This window comes from Montipora capricornis, chromosome 9, assembly GCF_036669925.1.
Source record: "Montipora capricornis isolate CH-2021 chromosome 9, ASM3666992v2, whole genome shotgun sequence".
Taxonomy (NCBI): domain Eukaryota; kingdom Metazoa; phylum Cnidaria; class Anthozoa; order Scleractinia; family Acroporidae; genus Montipora; species Montipora capricornis.
The window spans coordinates 36,315,671-36,335,670 of NC_090891.1; the positions used below are offsets into that span (position 1 = coordinate 36,315,671).

Below are 20,000 nucleotides of genomic sequence, written 5' to 3' on the forward strand. Positions count from 1 at the left end.
CGAAGAGCCTGCACTTGGGCACTACACACCAGTACACCGTTTAATTAGTAGTAGTAGTAGTAGTAGTAGTAGTAGTAGTAGTAGTAGTAGTAGTAGTAGTAGTAGTAGTAGTAGTAGTAGTAGTAGTAGTAGTAGTGGTGGTGGTGGTAGTGGTGGTGGTGGTGGTGGTGGTAGTAGTAGTAGTCAGTCGTATCTACATGTAATGATATGCCCGAGCCACCTTAAGCGACAAGAGAAAAACTCTCTCTCTCTCTCTCTCTCTCTCTCTCTCTCTCTCTCTCTCTCTCTCTCTCTCTCTCTCTCTACCTCTCTCTCAGAGAGAGAGAGAAGGCCATTGTCGCATAACTGGTGATTCTCTCCAGCAGTCTATCGATATAAACAAGTTTTGACCAAAAAAGAAACGTCAATACCTTAGATTGTACCGATTGCTGATAATAATTGTAAATGGCCTCGGCGTCGGAAACATCAGTGGTACGTTTGTGCATAAGTTGCGAGGAATTCTGCAAGTCAAATTAAATTACATTTATTCAACGTAAAAAAAAAACGTTTTCACCAGTTTTGATTTCGATACGACTGTAAACTGAAATAAACAGACACATCACACCATGATGAATTACATTTGAGTTCTTCTTTGCAGGAGCTTTGTCCGTCTCACCACATGTGATCTCCCGCAAAAAGATACAAAAAAAAGTTGGGGGTTTTGTGGTTACGTAGCGACATACGTTCGTGCAAGCAATTTCTCTGATTTTGCTTGATTTTGGAAACCAGGATCGGCGATGTTGACGGCCACGAATCTATGGGTCACTTTAAAGTGTATTTCGCTATCCTGAGTATTTCAGGCCAATTTCATCTTGTTCACATTGTACAACATTGGTACAATACACGTCAGGAGAACGAGGGTGCTACAATTTGAGTGAGTGCCATAACTCGAGTGCTACAAACAGGTTTTAAAATAAAACAGAAATGGGTGTATCAACTGAGTTGGTATGGTCAATTGACCTCCGTGACGATTCAAGCTTTAGCTCTTCGTCAGAACGAATTCACTCTAACGAGGCGCTAACGCTCGAAACGGCAGCTTTCAAAGTTATTTATACCCTGCAGAGCAAGCGTTTTTTGGCAGGCGGACGCTTGTTTGAGGTCCAACGTTCGTAATGGGCCGTCATTTTGAAAGCACACAGCCGATGGAGGGTTGAATTCTCTCAACCTTCCCCTTCCCCTTCCCCCACTACCATTTGACACTGTCCTCCTCTCATTGAGTGCAGCTTTTTTACTCATCTCACTCCTCTATTGGTCTCGCAATCCAAGATGTCGGCCGATAATTCTTACCAAAACAAAAATACGCCTGCTTTTAAGGCTTATTTCTTTACGGTGGTCGATTTACCATGTCAACTCAGTTGATATACCCATTTCTGTGTTTTACTTCCCCACCAACGCAGCACCACAGTTCGTTAAGAAGGCTAAACGTAACCACTTTATCCAGTTTTTAAATAAAAGTTGCCGGAGAAATTAATTTTAAGATTTACGGCCATTGTATCGAATTGTATACTCACGTTTTCGTTAAAACCTTCAATTTATGGAGTATGGCAAAGCAGCAGGAGTTTTTCCACATTGAACGAATGATATTCGTATTTAAAAGATTGAAGTGATCCTCGCAATTATCAGGACAATTTAAGCAATTGTCTTATTTTGACACCTGAAAATTTGAAGCGGCTTTAACGGGATTCTAACCAATGACCTCTATGGAGTGTTTTCACGTGACCTCAAGACGGCGATGCTCGTGTCCCTAAATAAACGAACGGCAACCATGTTGGTGTCTCCAACTAATCCCCCGGGAATTGAGCTCCATGATCATGCAAACGTCTTCTCTTGTTTCGATGGAAAAACAAGATTACTGATAACGTGAGTGAAAACACTCTATTGAGGCTACACAGTTGGGAGCAGGTCAATTTGTTGGGACCAGGGGCCCGTTTCTCGAAAGTCCCGAAACTTTACGTGCCGTTTTCGCGTGTCACAATTCCCTCTGTATCTCAAGAAAGGAGAGGATTTAAGTCATTAAACTTCACAGACATGTTTCTTTTAGTCGGCTTTCCAAAACAAGCGGTTGACAGTTTCACGAATGGCCTTTCCAGGTTTGGGTCCGAAACGTTTTCGGGACTTTCGAGAAACAGGCCCCAGGTCATGGGTTCGAATCCCGTTGAAAGCGTCTGAATTTTTCAGGTGTCTGTAAAAATTGTCCTGCTAAGTGCGTGGATCACTTCAATTATTCGTCTATAATCCGCCCTTCAAATACACGTCTCTTTTCCTCGATATCCGAATTGTTCGTGGAATTTTGATTTCCGCAACCGTCGTCGTTAGATATCTAATTCACTCTTGTCTATACCTAGTGACTGCCAAAGATTATAATTTGTTGCATGCATGTGTAAATTATTCAGAATGGACATGAAAGATGATACTTTGTTGTATGCTGACCTAAGCCCCGCACCCCCATCATTTCTTTCTTGTCTCTAACCCTGTGAAATGTGCTAAAAGAAAACGTTTAACTAGTATGGATTTTGACGAAGAACTTCAGTATAGACAAGAATCGCTTACTGACAGAGATAATTTATAATATTTTTAACAACCAAATATTATCCTTGAAAACGAGGACTTAATATGAATTTAAAAATCTCTCTCGGGGGCTATGCCCCGGACCCGCTAAAAGGGGTTCGCCTGCGAAATTGGTCTATTTAAAACTGAAGTTTATCTTCCCTTTTAGTTTTTTAAAAATTAACATCAAATTTCAAATCTTCGTACGTACTCAATTCTCTCATGAGAGTGTGTATACTGTCCATAACTAGCTGTTTGTTTTTTAGTAAATGCCTAAGTAAAGTTAAATCAGGTTCTTTGCAGCTAATGTGAGAGTTACCTTTACAATTAGGGTCCAAAGAAAGAAGGCGATGAATTTCCGGAGACCACCTCTCTTGTCCATTTAGTCCCGTCTCACTAGTATCTCGCGAACTGTCTACAACCAAACAGTCTTTTCATTTTATCAAGTTACAGTGAAAGTGTCAAAAATTATAACGTAATTGCTTGGCATCTTCTTTGTGTTGTCCGCTTTGCATATGAATAAAGCACCATCTGACCACCAAATGAGCAGAACTTGTAGTTTTACAGCTCTTTCAATAGGTGCGGGTTGTAGTTTTATGAATGGCCATTGAGGTATACAGTACGACAGCAAACAACGGGTAACGAGAATGGCTACGTATCGGAGAGCCAGAACATTTAGGCATGCGCTGACGGAATGTTTGAACAAGAGAGAAAAAGTGCAGTACCTCCAGACGTGGCGCTGGAGCGTCGTACCAAACGAGTCATCCCGGGATTTCGGCCCGTGCGATCGCTTTTGTACGCAGTTGGCCCTTCGCTGCTTTCTGCTACCGACCTCGCCTCCCGGTACGGCATTGAGGGAGAGATATGTCGGCCCCTAAACCATATGTGACAAATCCCACGCCTACTCACAGCTCCAAACCGCCCTTGTCATTACAATTTAGCGTAAGATGTCGATTGCTTATATATTCACGACAAAAGTCATTTCACCTCTCATATGGTAAGCACTGAAGTTACGGAATACAAAGCGTACGCACGCGCCCTGCTATCTTAATTCGAGAAATTACGTTTACAGCTCAGCTACATAGCAAATACGGATACATTACAAAATATAAGATATTTAAAGAACATGTAATTCAAAAAAAAAGGGAAAAAAAACGGCTATACAAAATGTGGCCCTGCATTCTCATTTTAAAACCTGTTAACTCAGTGGTACGGACAAAACCACGGGTAGCGCATTCCAAAACTTAGCTGATAAGTAAGAACTGAAGAATAAGGACGATAACTGGTTGTTGGACAGAATGTAATTTCCGCGGAGATCATGAGAAGAAGACCGGAGAGAAAACTCATTTACTTTTTGTATACAGTAGCAGGAAAATCCTTCAAAAACAAACTTTTATACAGTAATATGAAGACATTTTGAATGCGCTTATTGAGTAAAGATGAGGAGTTTGACTTAAGTAATCTGCAAATGTAAATCTCAGTATTCTCTTATTTACATATTACTCTTCCTTTGACAAGAACAATTACGAAAGGCCAGTTTTTTGCCACGAGGAGAACAGTGAAAAAAAGCAGCACTTTCTTCTCACTCTTTCCTCCGGTGGCGCTTCAGCCATTTGATGAGGGTCGGTCTCTTGCCTCTTAAGTTGCCTCGTTCATTCCCAAAATGAATTCTGGGTAATTTTGCCATTCCATGACAAGGGAAGACCTCCGATTTTCATTTCGTAGATTTTTCTTATAAGTGTCGGGCCACCCAGTCCTACCGGCAAAATACAGCATCGATTGAAGTTTTTGGCTTTGGAAACTTGCCCAAATTGTGTCGGTAGGTCCTGGAATTTGTCCATAGAAAGGGCCAGAGAGACAACTTCGCTCGTGAACCGCCATGTTTACAACAAAGCATTTTAGGTGTCCCAGTCTGCACGAAACCATCTCTCACCTCTGTCTCGAGAAGACCAGACACGCACGGTTCTTACGTTACGCTTATGCGCGGCTGTAGAATCAATTAAAATGTCAAGTCCTTGTAAAAACCAGCACCTTTTTTCGGTATGCTCCCTATCAATCTCGACCTCAGAGCTCTTCTCTTTTGCGCATATGAGCTCTGGGAAACCCTGACACAAAGTGTCTTCTCATTGGTTTTCGTAAAGAGCAATTACAAGCGTCTCCGATTGGTGCATTGATGTTAGCACGAGCAGAGAACAGGCGCCGTAAGATTCACATGGCCAATTGTTGGCGAGAAGAAGCCCACGGCGCGCATGTTCTGGTACATAGAGTTTCCCAGAGCCCAAGGTCATGCGCACAACATAAGATTCGGGGCTGTGGTGACGAGAATGGCTACGTATCGGAGAGCCAGAACATTTAGACATGCGCTGACGGAATTTTTGAACAAGAGAGAAAAAGTGAAGTACCTCCAGACGTGGCGCTGGAGCGTCGTACCAAACGAGTCATCCCGGGATTTCGGCCCGTGCGATCGCTTTTGGACGCAGTTGGCCCTTCGCTGCTTTCTGCTACCGACCTCGCCTCCCGGTACGGCATTGAGGGAGAGATCTGTCGGCCCCTAAACCATATGTGACAAATCCCACGCCTACTCACAGCTCCAGACCTCCCTTGTCATTACAATTTAGCGTAAGATGTCGATTGCTTATATATTCACGACCAAAGTCATTTCACCTCTCATATGGTAAGCACTGAAGTTACGGAATACAAAGTGTACGCACGCGCCCTGCTATCTTAATTCGAGAAATTACGTTTACAGCTCAGCTACATAGCAAATACGGATACATAACAAAATATAAGATGTTTAAAGAACATGTACTTCAAAAAAAAGGAAAAAAAACGGCTATACAAAATGTGACCCCGCATTCTCATTTTAAAACCTGTTAACTCAGTGGTACGGACAAAATCAAGGGTAGCGCATTCCAAAACTTAGCTGATAAGTAAGAACTGAAGAATTAGGACGATAACTGTTTGTTGGACAGAATGTAATTTCCGCTGAGGTCATGAGAAGAATACCGGAGAGAAAACTCGTTTCCTTTTTGTATATGTCAGGTGATTCTGCCTTTTAAGCTTTCAGAAGTGCTCATGAATTCCGTATTTGTTTCTTCACTGGCACTGAACTTCGAACTTCACACTTTGATGTGTGGTTATAGTGGATGATGTGTAACGATAGTGAATGATGTGCGGCGGTTATTAATGATGGCTAGTAATAGTGTATGATGCCTAACGATAGTGTATTATATCTGGTGAGAAAATGAAAAGTGGACGTCAGTGTAGGATAGTTCATGCGACTTACATGTAGTATGAGATAGCGCATGTGTGGGATACCTCGTGGGACTAACATGTACGCTTCACTCGCAAATCGTCAACTTCATAAACTCAGGAAAGTTAAATTAATACCCGATTGCAATTGTTTGGAATAATCAAGGAATTATGAAGGTAACATTTCCTTTTTTGAAAATTTGTATCTGTGTGTTTAAATTTTCGCATTTGTGTGTGTTTCGTAGAGTTTTTGGTACGCCTGAAGCTCAATGTTAACGTCGTCTCCATGGCAAAAATATATAAACTTATATGTAAATAATGTTCTGACTTGTACAGAAGTGGAATCCCCTTGATCCTCCAGTGAAAAATCGAATCGTCTATTTTCAACTGTATGTGAGTTCATACATCACTTCGCTTTTAAGTAGGAAGTAGATAATTTGAAATAGCCGGGTATCGTCTTGGCAGAATAGGATGTTCACAGCTGGTCAATTTGCTTTTGTGCACGGCCTTTAGTGGGTGCGTAATATAACGGCCCAAAGAATGCTTGGTTAAACCTATAACTAGCATAAGAGTCCAGGCTGTAATATTTCACCCATGTGCACGATACTTACATGTAAATACATACTAGTTCCTGTGTTTTTAAGCGTGTATTTAGTGTTCCTGAAAAGGTGACTGGTGGAGGTGCTGTGACCTATAGCTGGCAACAAAAACTAGGAAACTACTTAGCTGTAACTGGGTAGGTACTCTTAACTTGCATGTAAACAATAATTATTGGATGAGAGTTTAGTGATATACACAGAATAATCAAGGAATTAAGGTTGAGGCTAGTGGAATTAGCTGAATCCATTTTATTTAAAGGCCCAGACTGATTTCTGCTTCCTGCCAAGCCCTATTGTGAATTGGGCACAGAATTCTCGATGTTGTGTGTTGTCCTCTGTGGTAATTATCCTGGATGGAAGGGTAATTGGAGGTGGACCTGTTTAAGGGACCCTGTGTGTTAACTCTCCAAGGGCATTGTCAGTACACTGTTTAAATGAATGGATGAATAAAGTAATTGTGAATTTTTCATAATTAATTTATTAGTTGCATAAGTTAATATTGAATTTTCCTCTCTATATAATTTTAGAACAAATAGAGTTGTTGCAATTTATGATCGTCATGGAGAACAAAAAGATGAAGTCAACCTACCAGGGTCAGTAGTATTATGAATTTTTTGCACCCATATTAATTAACGTGCTGTCCTCAGAATCTTACCATGTTTAATTAAAGTGATGTAATTATTGAGTGATCACATTATTACAATCACAATTAATGTTTTGATGGCCAGATTGATGGTTCAGGATGGACTGGTGGAAATTGAATAAGGGGATCATGATCAAAATGGAGCAGGAGATTCTCATGTTTCTATCAGATTTTTCTATTGAGAGCTGTTTAATGCAGAAAATTTTATCATGGTAGAAAAAAGTCAAAGCATAATAGAGACATGTTTCTGTATTTATTAAAGATGCTTAAGTCACTATAAAAAGAATATACTATACATGTAAATAAAAGGAAATGTTTGTACAAGAACAGAGTTAATAATATTGATCAACAGAGTTTAAATCTTAAACATCAATATTATTATGAGTTTGAGATGCCAGGCTGGTCCCCATTGCACTTGGTTTCAGGTGTGTTATTAGTTAAATCGTGTTATGCAAACATTCATGATTTGTGATCATGATATTAGCATTAAATGTTTAGATACAATAACACAGTGGCAAGGGTTGAAACTATTTTGATTAAAGTAAAACACAAGATTTCTTGTAGACAAATTGTATATTTTGTGGCTAATGTAATACATGTACGTGTAAACTTGGCTTTTACATGCGGAAATTTAATAAATTACTATGCATTGGTTGGTGATTCGGTAGATGCAACGATTAAACTATTGTTTTAATTTGTTGTTCAATGTTGTATACATGTATGTGCTAGTTGTCTGTAATTTAAGCTTGTAAACTATTGTATTACAATTTAATTTCAACCAGTTTGGTCATTATTCTAGGGTATGCACAGGAATGGCTTGGGATAAAGATGGAGATACCTTGGCCATTATACAGGAAAAAAATGGTAACACTTGTTAATTTGCCTTGACCATTGGACATTTCCTAAGAATTGCACAAATAAAAATTGTGTGGACAGCAATTTCTAATAGTGTACAAAGTAAGTGAGACCAATTCCACATCAAGTTACTTCACAATTTATTTACATTGTAATAATATACATGTACAATTATTGATAATGAAAATCAATAATATTTTGTTGTTGTATGGCTTCTTTATGAGATTTGACTATACAGTATCAATCCATGGGCTCACTTAGAGAACCATTGCAACTGCAGGTCTTACGGTTGATCACTACTTGAAGTATTAAAAATCATGGTCCTTATGATAATGAATAAGAAAATTAAGATTTAATGCTTTCATGTATTTCCAAGCTAATTACAGACTGTTACTCACTGTGCTTTCAGGTATTGTTTATTTATGGGATGCAAATTCGCACAAGACCATACAGCTAGAAAGTGGGCTTAGGTAATGCAAATTAATTAAAGTAATTTTCAACTTAATTAATTAAACTTGTTATATTTAGTTGTACAGTATTCTTTTGTTAGCAATTTAAAATGCAAAATATTAAATTCTTCTCCTTCAAATGTGATGGAAATCAACAAAATTATTTATTGATTAGAAGCATTTTTTGTTTTGATGTTGTTTAGGGAAGGATTAACTTTTTTACTCTGGTCAAGAGTTGGGCCACAGCTGGCAATAGGTGAGTTAGTAGTAGTACTAACTACAATTTATATTGTATAGCTATGAGCCTGGGCACATAGGTTTAGCTGCATGCCAGGTTGGCTTTTTAGTTTTTTTTATTTTGGGGGAAAAGGAGGGGGGAGTTGGATCATTAGTACCTTACATGTAAGTTGTGTTGCTATTATAGTTTTAAAATAGCTATTGTTCTATGTATTTACATGTGGTAAAAATAACTTGACTGAGACTTGACTGAGCATGATAATGATTACCATACTATAATTATATGATAATTCTAATTTTAAAAGTTAATATCCTTGCCCAAAGTGAGCCATACCATGTCAAATACATTTAAATACATGAAAGAGTAAAAAAGAAACCAGAACCATTTGGTTTAGTTGATACACTGCGTGCCAAAGAATGGTTTTTGTGGTAGTGATTACATTATTTTGTTGATCTTTTTCCATTGGGTTGTTCCAGAAAAAATCCACACCCTCCCGACGGATGGGATTCTGGAAATTTTCGCGGGAGGGGGAGTCAAGGACCCTGGAAATCCAGGCGCGAGGGGGGGTTGAACTCGAAAAAGTCTTCTGCAGTGGTCATCTGAATCGATAGTTCACGCGATTCGAACATTTAGTTCGGTGACAGTTTAGCGCTCTCAGACCCTGAAAATAGTAGAAATACTCACATATTTCTCACCTGACATAAATAATAATCTAAGTTCCTTCGCAGGTCCTTTTATAGCAGAAAACGCGAACAAGATACTAAAGAAAGAGCCGTCGCAACAATATTGCAATGAAGAGTTTGAAACGCCTGACACATTTTTACTCGTACCCAGACCCAGCGCGCCACTGTTGTTTCGTTTAATGATACAAAGAAAGAACAAAGAAAGCGCAAAGAGCAAAGAAAGAACAAGGGCAATTGATTTTTATGAGCTAAGAGTGTATAAACACGCGTTCGGGTTTTAGCATTTTTGCTCCTTTCTTTTCTTAGTTCCACACAACAGAATTTTTTTACAATTTAGCCAAAGCTTTAGAAATTAAAAAAAAACATCTTCTATATGTGATTGTGTGTATTTTCTATTAAAAATAAATTAAATTTAAGCCTAATATTTTTTCGCAGAAATCCAGGCAGGAGGGGGGGGGGTCTTTTGTCTTGGAAATTCAGACAGGTGGGGGGGTTTTGGGCTCCAGGAAATCCAGGTGAGAGGGGGGGTTAAAAAACGACCCCATCCGTCGGGGGGGGGGGGGGGTGTGGATTTTTTCTGGAATAACCCATGGAACAAAAAAGTAATTTTTAAATTCTTCATTGCCCATGAATTTTACATGATCACCTGTCAGGAACCTCCAAGGGAAACTTGCTGATGTACAACCATCAAACTTCAAGGTGATTTAAGTTATCTTAAGTTACTGTTACAGTAGTATAATAGCTCCTCCAAAACTTTATATGGCTGAGTGGAAAAATTTCTGGTCAGGGTATAAAGTTGGCATTAGCTGACACAGTATTAATCAAAAACAAATCAAAGCTAGAAAAATTAGGCTGCATGGGATGTGGGTCTTACCAAGACTTAATTCCAATACAACCCAGCTCCTTGCCATTCGCAATTTACAGCTTGATTAATTTTTTTAAAAATTAATATGCATTTTTTTTTACCAAGCAAAGAAGTGTTTTGACTTTTGTATTGTTTAAACCATTTGTGTTGGTACATATGATGTTTGTTTACGACTTTCACATGCGACTTGCTTACTCCATGACTTCACCACAAATTTTTGTCACATCAGATCTAAGACACCCTTATGACAGACATAAATGATGTGTGAGTAAATGGTTGCTAATCATGAGGTCCTACTACTTGTAGTCTACATTGTCTAAAATGCATGAAACAATAATTTATGGTCACCTCTGAGCACCCTTCCAGTCATAAATTACCAACCATTACCAAGCAAATGATTACACTAAGTACCGGGGGGGTATTGCCAAATTAACTATTTTAAAGTGTGATGCTTGATTTCTCAGGAAAGTACCCATACTTGGTAAACACACGAAGAAGATTGTCTGTGGGGCCTGGAACTCAGAGGTAGGTTTAAATTACCCATTGACCCCTGCACATCAGAGTGACACTTTACGTGTCAATGGGAGGGGGGGTGGGGGGTGGGGGCGTCCTAGGGTGTTTGAGGTGTGTAACACATTGACCCCTGAGAGTGACACTTTTACTTGTCAATGGGGGGATGTCCTTGGTTGTTTGAGGTGTGAATGAGTTTAAGAACCATTAAAGATATACTAGTGTGGATTATGGAGTATGTTGTTTAAAAAATAGTTTTTTGCAGATTAATTAAATTTTCTTAGATTCTTTATATCTTTGTATTATGTCTTCTGAAAGAATTTACTAGCGCTTGGTGGTGAGGACAAGTGCATCACAGTCAGTAATGTTGATGGGGATACGATTAGACAGGTGAGTATACAGTGTAGTGCCAATTTATTTTAATTAGAAATCAATATACATTGTACCTTTTTTGTTTTACATGTATATTTTATTAAAAATGAAGTCCATGCATAATTAGTAAATGTATAAAATTAATACTAATGAAATTGCTGCCAATTTTGATGAATTTAGCGCCTGTATCAGGAACCCAATTGCTAAAATGCATAGCTGTCTTAAGTTCAAGTATTTTACGTAGTACTTTAAATTCTGTGGCTTGGGAAATAAATAGAAGTAAACGAACACTCCAATTTCTTGAAGAAAAATCTTTTGTGCACACTGTACTCAATCCCCATAGCACAATAATGTTTATTTGAATTGAATAATTGATGTACATGTACAGGGTGTATAATTTATTAAGTGGGGTGTTACTTTTGCTTTAGAGCAATTTGCATTTGCAAGGAATCAATTGAAATTTCTCAATAATTTTACACGCTCAGCCTGGTATTTTCACTTCTAAGTTGACAAATTTTAATTATTGTACAATGTAGTTCTTTTCCATGGTAAATTTCTCGCAGATTATAAATTATGAGCACCTCGGTTTTCCCTCTTGGAAATTTTTTTTTTGCGACCTGAAGTGGACGTGAGTCCATTACTCACAACAAAGGTTAGGTCTGCATGTCTTCGTCTCTAAGGGGTAAATACAGTTACCGTAGTTTCAGGCAATACTGTACTGTAACAGTCCCAGCTCACACAAAACTGTGTAAGTAAGGCAGTACGAGATGTTCCTTTGTAATCCATTGTTACATTAAAGGCGACTGTTCGTGCTGATCCAAGTGACATACAGTTCAGTGAGATGAAGACCGACGAGAGGAGCTCCATAGGAGAGAACACAGTAAGTTTCAAAATGAAATTCCATAACAAATTCAAAACTCAATAGGCCTTTAATCACCCGGCGACCATGTTGAGTCCCTAGAGATTGAAAATTAATTTGTTTTTGCAGTCAACTGGAGGCTCAGAGTACGAAATCTATTGTCTATGGCCAATAAATTGGCTGCCATGCAAATTAAGGAAGTTCACTATTTATTTACAGTTTTTGCTGTCTTAAAAACAACAATGGAAAATGAGAAAAGACCATTATTTTTACACTTACATGTAACTGATTAGAGTGTAAATGAGAAGTGCTAGTTTTGTACCCCATATGAACCATGTGAGCGTTAATACAATACAATACAATACAATACAATAATAATAATAATAATAGCGTTAGCCTACTAATGGCAATGGGCCCACACAAGGACAGAGAAAAACTCTGACCAGGGTGGGAATTGAACCCACGAACTTCGAGTTAGATCACCGCTGCTCTACCGAGTGAGCATAACAAGGTCAGACGGGAGCAGGCCGTGGGAACTGAAGATGTTAAAGTCACGGCAATGAACATGTACAAGTACAAGGCACCTGGTTACGTTTTTACAAATGTTGGCCATGTAGCACTTTATATTTCAACAGACTTAACTGATTAGAGTGTAATGAGAAGTGCTACAAGGTTACATTGTAACTCAGTCGGTAGAGCAGTGGTGATCGAACCTGAAGGTCGTGGGTTCAATTTCCACCCTGGAGTCAGAGTTTTTCTCTGTCCTTGTGTGGGCCCATTTCCATTAGTAGGGCTAATGCTCACTTGGTTCATATGGGGTACAAAACTAGCACTTCTCATTACACTCTAATTTAAGTCTGTTGAAATATAAAGTGTTACACGGCCAATGTTTGTTAAAACGTAACCCTTCCATTATTTTTACACTGTTATGGCTGGGAACTTTATACCTGACCTACATGAACATGTACATGTACATGTATGAATAGAAGCAAGGCTTTCGTTGACCTCATTTGGATACCAACCCCTCTACTTTTCTAATGGATTTATTTACATGATAAAAGTAGTGAGGTCCCAACAATACAAGGTCATCGCCAGCCTCACGACCATTCATAGGCCAGGTAACTAAGCAAATAACTGTAAAATGGTGTATTCTGAGAATTGACCTCATTTCAACCAGAAACAACACATATTAAATAATTAACAATATATTATTGTCACTTTCTTCGTGTATTTAGGTCAGCATGATAGTTGGCAGGAAAACCTTATATTTATACAACTTGAATGACCCCGACAACCCTGTTGAACTGGCTTTTCAGGTACTGTAATGAATAATTATGTTCTCATCTTTCAGGGTTCACATAGACGTTAATTGTGCCATAAATCTCCATGATTGTTTACATCATCTGACTTTCAGTACCATTTTCCACTATCTGGACTGGAGTGACAGTTAATGAATAGTTTTTTTTTTGTTACAATAATGATACATGAAAAATCCATGTCTGAACAGCACTCAAATTAATGTTACTTTGCTGGGGTAACTTCTTGTAAAGGTTTTGGTTGAGGGAATACTTTGTGACATTAATTCAATGTGGCTATGTTTTAATAGGGCAACCCTGAATAATTTTGATTAGTGATTTAGCAACTGAGAAAGATGTCCAAATTAGCTACGGTGTAGTCTAGTTTTGAACAGAGTCCCCAGGGCTGACTTTTCCTTATGTACACATTTTCTTTCAACAGCAACGATATGGGAATATAGTAGCCTACAAATGGTATGTTGCTAGAATCATTGTTGGATGAATTTGGCACTGATCAATACTTGTACCCTTCTATTGCTTGGCTGACTTTGCGATTGGTTGTTTTGGCATTATATTTAATTTACATGTATTAATGAAAGCATTCTTTTTCTGTAGGTTTGGTGATGGCTACATTATGATAGGTTTTTCAAATGGCTTCTTTGTAGTTATATCTACACATATCAAGGAAATTGGACAGGTATTGAAAGAGTCATGGAATTTTGACATTAATTGTTTTGCCTTGCATGGGCTACATGTCCCAATCGTGGTAACCCCTTTTGGTCTCTATTAATATTTATTTTATTATTATTGACCAATAAGTATAGGAAATCGTATCAACACTAGTGCATTTCATGATTTATGGGCACAAGTGATGTTATGAAAGTTCTCAAAATTGCACCTGCTGTAGGAGAATGCAATTTGAGAACTTTCAAAACATCACTTGCCTAATGTCCCCATAATCTCAAAATGCATGAACAACTTCATACAATTTTTCATTTATCATATGCATGTACTCAACAAAATTACCCCATCACTGTGTTTCCACGGTAACTTTCGTATTAGCACTTGTCAATTGACCAATCAGAAATGCAATATTCTGTTGAGAATAATTATAATGAAGCATGGTTGTAGGGTTAGTATGTATACAGTTTCTTGAGGGTCCTCATGAAATAAAGCATTTATGCTGAGCTCAATTGTCTGCATGTACCACTGAATTACACAGGAGTTGTACCAAACTAGCGATCACAAGGATGAACTGACTGGCATTGCCATATCATTGGAACTTAATAAGGCTGCATCTTGTGGTGACAACTGGTGAGTACATTTTGAAGTACTGAAGCAGCAACATCAAGTCAACTGGCCCTAGGCACAGCCAGACAAAGTTAGGGATTCAATGCCACATTACATCGCAATAATTGACATGGTTTTTGATCTCATATGTTTGCTTTGGCCTGCAATAACCGATCTCAGCTTGATTCAACTGATCAAGGAAAATGTTTCATAAAAACTACAAATCTTTGTCAAAAGACTTTTTTCTGACAGTCAGATGATCAAGTTCCATTACATTTTCTGTGCTGTTTTGTGTGGGTTGATGGGTTTTTGGGATGGTTCATAATATCCCCTCCTCACCGATTTGTAGTTTTTTTTTATTTGGAATGTTTTCCTTGATCAGTTTATTATAAATATATGAGATCAACAACCGTATCAAATGTCGTGATGTCACGCGGTTGTCAGCCTGTAGCGCGAGGATATCACTTAGTGATTTCAATGGGTCATGTCTCTCTCTTTCAGTGTGAAGATTCATGACTTGACAGAACTGAAGGAAATTTATGCCATCATCACCATAGAAGATGCAGGAGGTTTGTGAAGTTGCCATATACACTGTAGCTTTTTTGACAGCTTATTTTGACATGATGTTGTGTTTCTTGAAAATCAAAAAGGTGCCAGACCTCAAAGTTGAAGGGAAAAAAATAAACTGTCAATAGCCTTTGGAATACTGAAGGTTAATTCTTGCTTTCTTTGAAATTTAGCAGGATAATTAATAGATAGAGAATGTAAAAAGTGCAAAGTGCTAAAATGCTTGAAATGTTTGCTCCTCTTTTGCCACAAAACATGTCTCATTCAGTGCTTTTAAGTTTCTACTGTGGGTAACAGTGAACTTAAATTGCGTGGCTCTTAACTATATTTGCATTGGAAGAGAATGCATTCTAATCATGTCAGTAGCGTGGAATGTCCCTTGGGTATTGATCGTGATGCCATACGATTTCAGCGTTTGGACGCCATCTTGTTTTGGCACAAACAACCTTAATCTCATTTCTAGGACATTCGTGTCTCTTTCAGCTTGATAGTGAGGCAGTGAGGGCAAAAACAATAGAAACTCGTTGGAATGAAATGTGAAAAATATTTGCATATCGTCCACTTTCCTTTGTCTTTGTCCTCTATACCTCTGGCTCTTTCAAGCTGAATTTTAATAATCGAAAAAGGCCTATACCTGGATGGGTGACCATCCAGTAATACCCCGTGCTGTACACAATGCGAAGTCACGCTGTTTGGCTATACAGCAAGAAAGACTACTGATATCCCACAAAACTGATATTGCATCACAGTACATGCATTGCATAATTGTTCATAATGAAATTATTAGCAACAAGATAACAGTCAAAATACTTATAAATCCTGTGATACCTTCATTACTGATCAAAATAATACTAGGAAAGTGTCCAAAATGATTCTCCCCAAAATATACAACTACTAATTCAAATGCCTCATCCATGACAAAAAGGAATCGAACACACCTCACTAACCCTTGATTACTGCTGGTACATCCTGTTGTCTGTACACTTTACAGGGCGCCTGGACAGGATCTCTTGGACAGATGATGGACAACTGCTTGCTGTTGGCACCCAGTTAGGTAATAAAATTATAAGATTTAGAGATAAAAAGTTGCATGTAAGTTTATCTAACGAAATTCAAAGGAGCATTACGATTACATTTCCAACGATTGCCAGTCAAAATTCAATTAATTTCTCTTATGAAGTGATGAACTTAAGCCTTTCTCTGTAATTTGCACGCTTTAGATATTTTTCTTTACGTTGTATTTGTACTCATTAACACTTATCAGATATTTATATTCAGATTTGCATCTCATGCAACTTACACTGCAGAAGAAGGCAGAAGTTCCAGCCGAAACATGTCTGCAACGTATAGTTGTTTTATATTTTAAAATGTCCATTTGTTGTGCAAATGATACAAGCTACTGTACTTAAAAATCAACTTCTTATTTTCTCTAGGTGCCATTCACGTGTATCTTACAAAGCTGCCAGTTCTTGGAAGTGCAAATGGTACAAGGTTATCCTATCTCACTTCTCTGAGAGAGGTATGTGGCATGTTATGAAATCGAATGAGGTGGAAATGAATAATAAATTTATTAGTAATAATATGAACTTTATTTAATTTAATTCAGTGAAAGGGAAGCTTACAGGTGGCTATGAGAATGTAATTTAGGCAAAGTTAATCCCACAATCTATGGGGTGGTCGCAGGGGCTTATTGCTTGCCTCGTGGCTTTTGAGCTGATCTTTGGGGTTCTTTTGTTTGGCTGCCTGTATGTATTTAGCGAATCTTTGCGGATTCCAGCTCCCATCCGTTCCCACCTTTTCTCGGTTTGGGGCAATGGTAAGTAACGGGTCAGTTGAGTATGTTAATTCCACTGAATCCATTTCAGTGTGACGGTGCTTGGTAGTAGCTTCATGCAGTGGTGGTTCCCACTCACGGGGCTTGCCACGGATACTTCCCTGCTTGGCCTTAATTCACTCAAGCTCCCTACCAACCTTAAAGGCACCCTTACCCAAGCTCATCTAATGGCGATGAGTCTAACAGAGCTTAAAGCTACCCAGGCTATCTGCCCACACGTGGATGAGTCAGTTTTGACGAGGGCGGAAGGGTCTTAAGATAACTGAAAAGAAATTGCTACACCCAACGATAATCTTCGGCGAAATATGTGTTCGGGAGAGTCAAACTGTTCAAAGAAGTCCGCTTCTACCGTTGCCAAGCAGCTATAGTTTTCTTTACTAAAACATCACCTTAATTGATTCGGAACAAGAGAAAGTAGTCCCTTACCTTTTCAGAAGGGATATTTTTGCAGTTTTTGACACTTCAAGAGAACACTTAGCAGTCTCGGATGAGCAAGTGGTTGGTTGGGAAGTTTTTAGAAGGTAACGTCCAGCTAACAATTTCTGAGATGAAGAAAGCATTCCCCAAAATTTTCGGACACTTCATTTTTCAGCTAAGATATCCGAACAGATAAAATTCTTCTGGGTGATAAAAACATCTCTTTAGACAGTCTTTAAACATTACACACAAGGAGCCTCAAAATGTCTCTCAAAGACTTTTGGCATAAGTTTTTCGTTTGGTGCCCTTGATGTAATGCCATCTGCAAATGGTTAGACTCTCTAGTCTTATCGGATAAGGACGATAAATCGTTGGCCCCGTCTCACAACCCTTCATTGTTCAATAACCCTGTGGGACGTAGAAAACCCCACACACGATAATCGCAGCTTCTGTATCATGGTTCAGGGGAGGGTAAATGCTCGGGGGATGGTATAAGTTACACGAAGCCTCTCTAAAATTCGATACGATATAAATGGGCTCATCCATTTTCATGGTGGACAAAGACACACTTGGTATTTAGAAAATTAAGCCACGGGTCAGGTGTTGTTTGCCGTTCTATATCATGATATTAGGGACCTTTAGATCGGAGGATAAGATCGACTATGATACGGGTTTTCCGTTATGAGCACGCGCACTTCGAAAAATGTCGGTGGCCTCCAAACCTTATTCGCATGCTCAGTACGGAAAACTTGTAGTCGTAGTCGTCTTCGTCCTCCGCTCAAAAGGTTCCTATTGGAGGGTCTTGACGCAACGTTTGAGGCTTCAGGTTTAAAATGTAGCTACTATAAATGGCCGATTCAAGCTAATATTATTTGTTCTGTCATATTTAAGGGGATTTCTTGGTTCTGTATTGTGCAGCACTATTGCGCATGATTTCTTGCGTCATTGGCGCACGCAGTATTTCGCGCACATTGATAAAATGGCGGATTTTCATTGACATCAAGCTTAATCCGTCAACGAATGGCTATTTTCTCCTGAACGAGCTAGAACAGTGACCCCCATATTTTGTTTCGTATTTTTGCTGAGAATAGTGTCTTTATGGAGAAGTAAAAAAATCAGCAAAAAAACTATGGCCATTTTGTTTTTTTTGGCAATTTCATAACATTGTACCGAAGGAGCCATTACCAGTCGAACAGCCCCACACTCAAGCTAAATCTAGTTTGGAGTGTTAAGACTTAAGTACTCACAAAGGAATTCAAATACATTTTGCACCTACGTACGTGAATTAACCATAGAAAGATAAAAGGCTTTGCGTTATATCATGCGTGATTACGTTTACCAAATCGAGCTAAATTTGTCCAACATGGGCGGCAATTGTCAAAGTGGCTTAAATAGCCGTATTCGTCAGCGTCGTACCATGGAAACGAGTACGGTGACCCCCCTTTTATTACATTTTTATCATCTCCTTGACATGTTACAAGAGTGTGCGAAGTTTCATAGAAAATCTATGACAAGTTTAATTTCTAGGGAATCAGCTTGAGATTTATCTAATACCGTATCATTTCCAAACAGTTTATTCTTCACTGGACATTTTGAACTTTGAACATTTTGAATTTTCTAATCCTTCTATTCATCGATACTTCTATTTACTTATAGGTGACTGTGGTTGATAATGTTGTACAGGTAAGCTTACACAAGAACAAGGGTATAATTAGTCAATGGGGTTTTGCAGTCGGGTGTGTCTGTTGTTCTGACAAAGCCTTTTGTTGATAGCATGGACGGAAATTTTTATAACCTCAGCAAGATGCCCATGTTTCCCTCTCGGCTGTTGCGGAAACGACTTTCAGTATCATCACTGTAAAAGAAAGGAGGATACTGCAAGGTTGATAATCTGCGCAGAAAAGGCTTGTTCAATCCCTATTTTCTTACCAACAGCCTCGAGGTCACCGACACGTGTGAAAATTTTCGTGCAACTTGTCTCGCAACGCCATTTCTACAAACGTTCTCACAGTACGAAACAAGTTGTTTTACGGGTGTTACACTGAGCAACGTTTCATGCAACTTGTCTCCTTTCGATGATCACATGAGGTTAAAGGAACATTTTCATTGGTTGGTGCCGCAAACCGTTGCGACACAAGTTGAAGGGCAATGCTTAAAAATCCGTTGCAACCGTTGCGGAAAGTAGAACTAAATTCTACTTTCCGCAACAGTATCTGTAACTGGTTTCGGCAACGTTGTTGGTCGTTGCAAGGAATGTTACGTAGGGTTATGATTCGTGCAACGTGTCTCGCAATGGCGTTGCGAGACAAGTTGCACGAAAAATTGCACATTGCAAGAGCGCCTTTACACCTGGCAATATTTCTTGCAACTTGCTTTGCAATTTTGTTGCGACAAAAGCTCTCACATTGCGAAATGAGTTGCTTAAGGGTGTTACATTAGGCAACGTTTCTTGCAACTTATCTCGTGAACGTTTTCGATGATCACATGAGGTCAAAGGAACATTTTCACTATTTTCATTGGCTGATCCCGCAAGCCGTTGCGACGCAAGTTACAGGACAGTTGTTACACTGAGCAGTGCTTGAAAAATTCATTGCAATGTTACGTGAAGCGTTGCGGAAAGTAGAACTAAATCTTACTTTCCGTAACCGTGACAATGTTTGCACCTTGTCCCGAAATGTGTTTGGCC

The 20,000-nt window shown here is 38.8% G+C and overlaps 1 protein-coding gene and 1 pseudogene across 2 annotated transcripts in view; one reads left to right on the top strand and one right to left on the bottom strand.

Annotated features, from left to right (window-relative positions):
- LOC138016028 (uncharacterized) overlaps nucleotides 1–3,030 on the bottom strand; it is a 12,548-nt pseudogene extending 9,518 nt beyond the window's left edge.
- Nucleotides 3,031–5,909: 2,879 nt separating this feature from the next.
- Nucleotides 5,910–20,000, top strand: part of LOC138015257 (WD repeat-containing protein 19-like) — a 46,675-nt gene continuing 32,584 nt past the window's right edge. Inside the window, exons 1-18 of one of the 2 annotated variants that reach the window (XM_068862224.1) lie at nucleotides 5,910–6,015; nucleotides 6,483–6,574; nucleotides 6,965–7,030; nucleotides 7,880–7,944; nucleotides 8,345–8,405; nucleotides 8,588–8,640; nucleotides 9,959–10,004; nucleotides 10,635–10,695; nucleotides 10,999–11,070; nucleotides 11,852–11,932; nucleotides 13,147–13,227; nucleotides 13,649–13,680; nucleotides 13,822–13,903; nucleotides 14,429–14,520; nucleotides 14,998–15,065; nucleotides 16,055–16,117; nucleotides 16,497–16,582; nucleotides 18,971–18,997. In XM_068862224.1, coding sequence (XP_068718325.1) covers nucleotides 6,010–6,015; nucleotides 6,483–6,574; nucleotides 6,965–7,030; nucleotides 7,880–7,944; nucleotides 8,345–8,405; nucleotides 8,588–8,640; nucleotides 9,959–10,004; nucleotides 10,635–10,695; nucleotides 10,999–11,070; nucleotides 11,852–11,932; nucleotides 13,147–13,227; nucleotides 13,649–13,680; nucleotides 13,822–13,903; nucleotides 14,429–14,520; nucleotides 14,998–15,065; nucleotides 16,055–16,117; nucleotides 16,497–16,582; nucleotides 18,971–18,997 — 1,134 coding nt within the window. In that variant the 5' untranslated portion in view covers nucleotides 5,910–6,009. The remainder of the gene's footprint in view (nucleotides 6,016–6,482; nucleotides 6,575–6,964; nucleotides 7,031–7,879; nucleotides 7,945–8,344; nucleotides 8,406–8,587; nucleotides 8,641–9,958; nucleotides 10,005–10,634; nucleotides 10,696–10,998; nucleotides 11,071–11,851; nucleotides 11,933–13,146; nucleotides 13,228–13,648; nucleotides 13,681–13,821; nucleotides 13,904–14,428; nucleotides 14,521–14,997; nucleotides 15,066–16,054; nucleotides 16,118–16,496; nucleotides 16,583–18,970; nucleotides 18,998–20,000) is intronic. The other variant, XM_068862223.1, reaches the window with a different exon arrangement.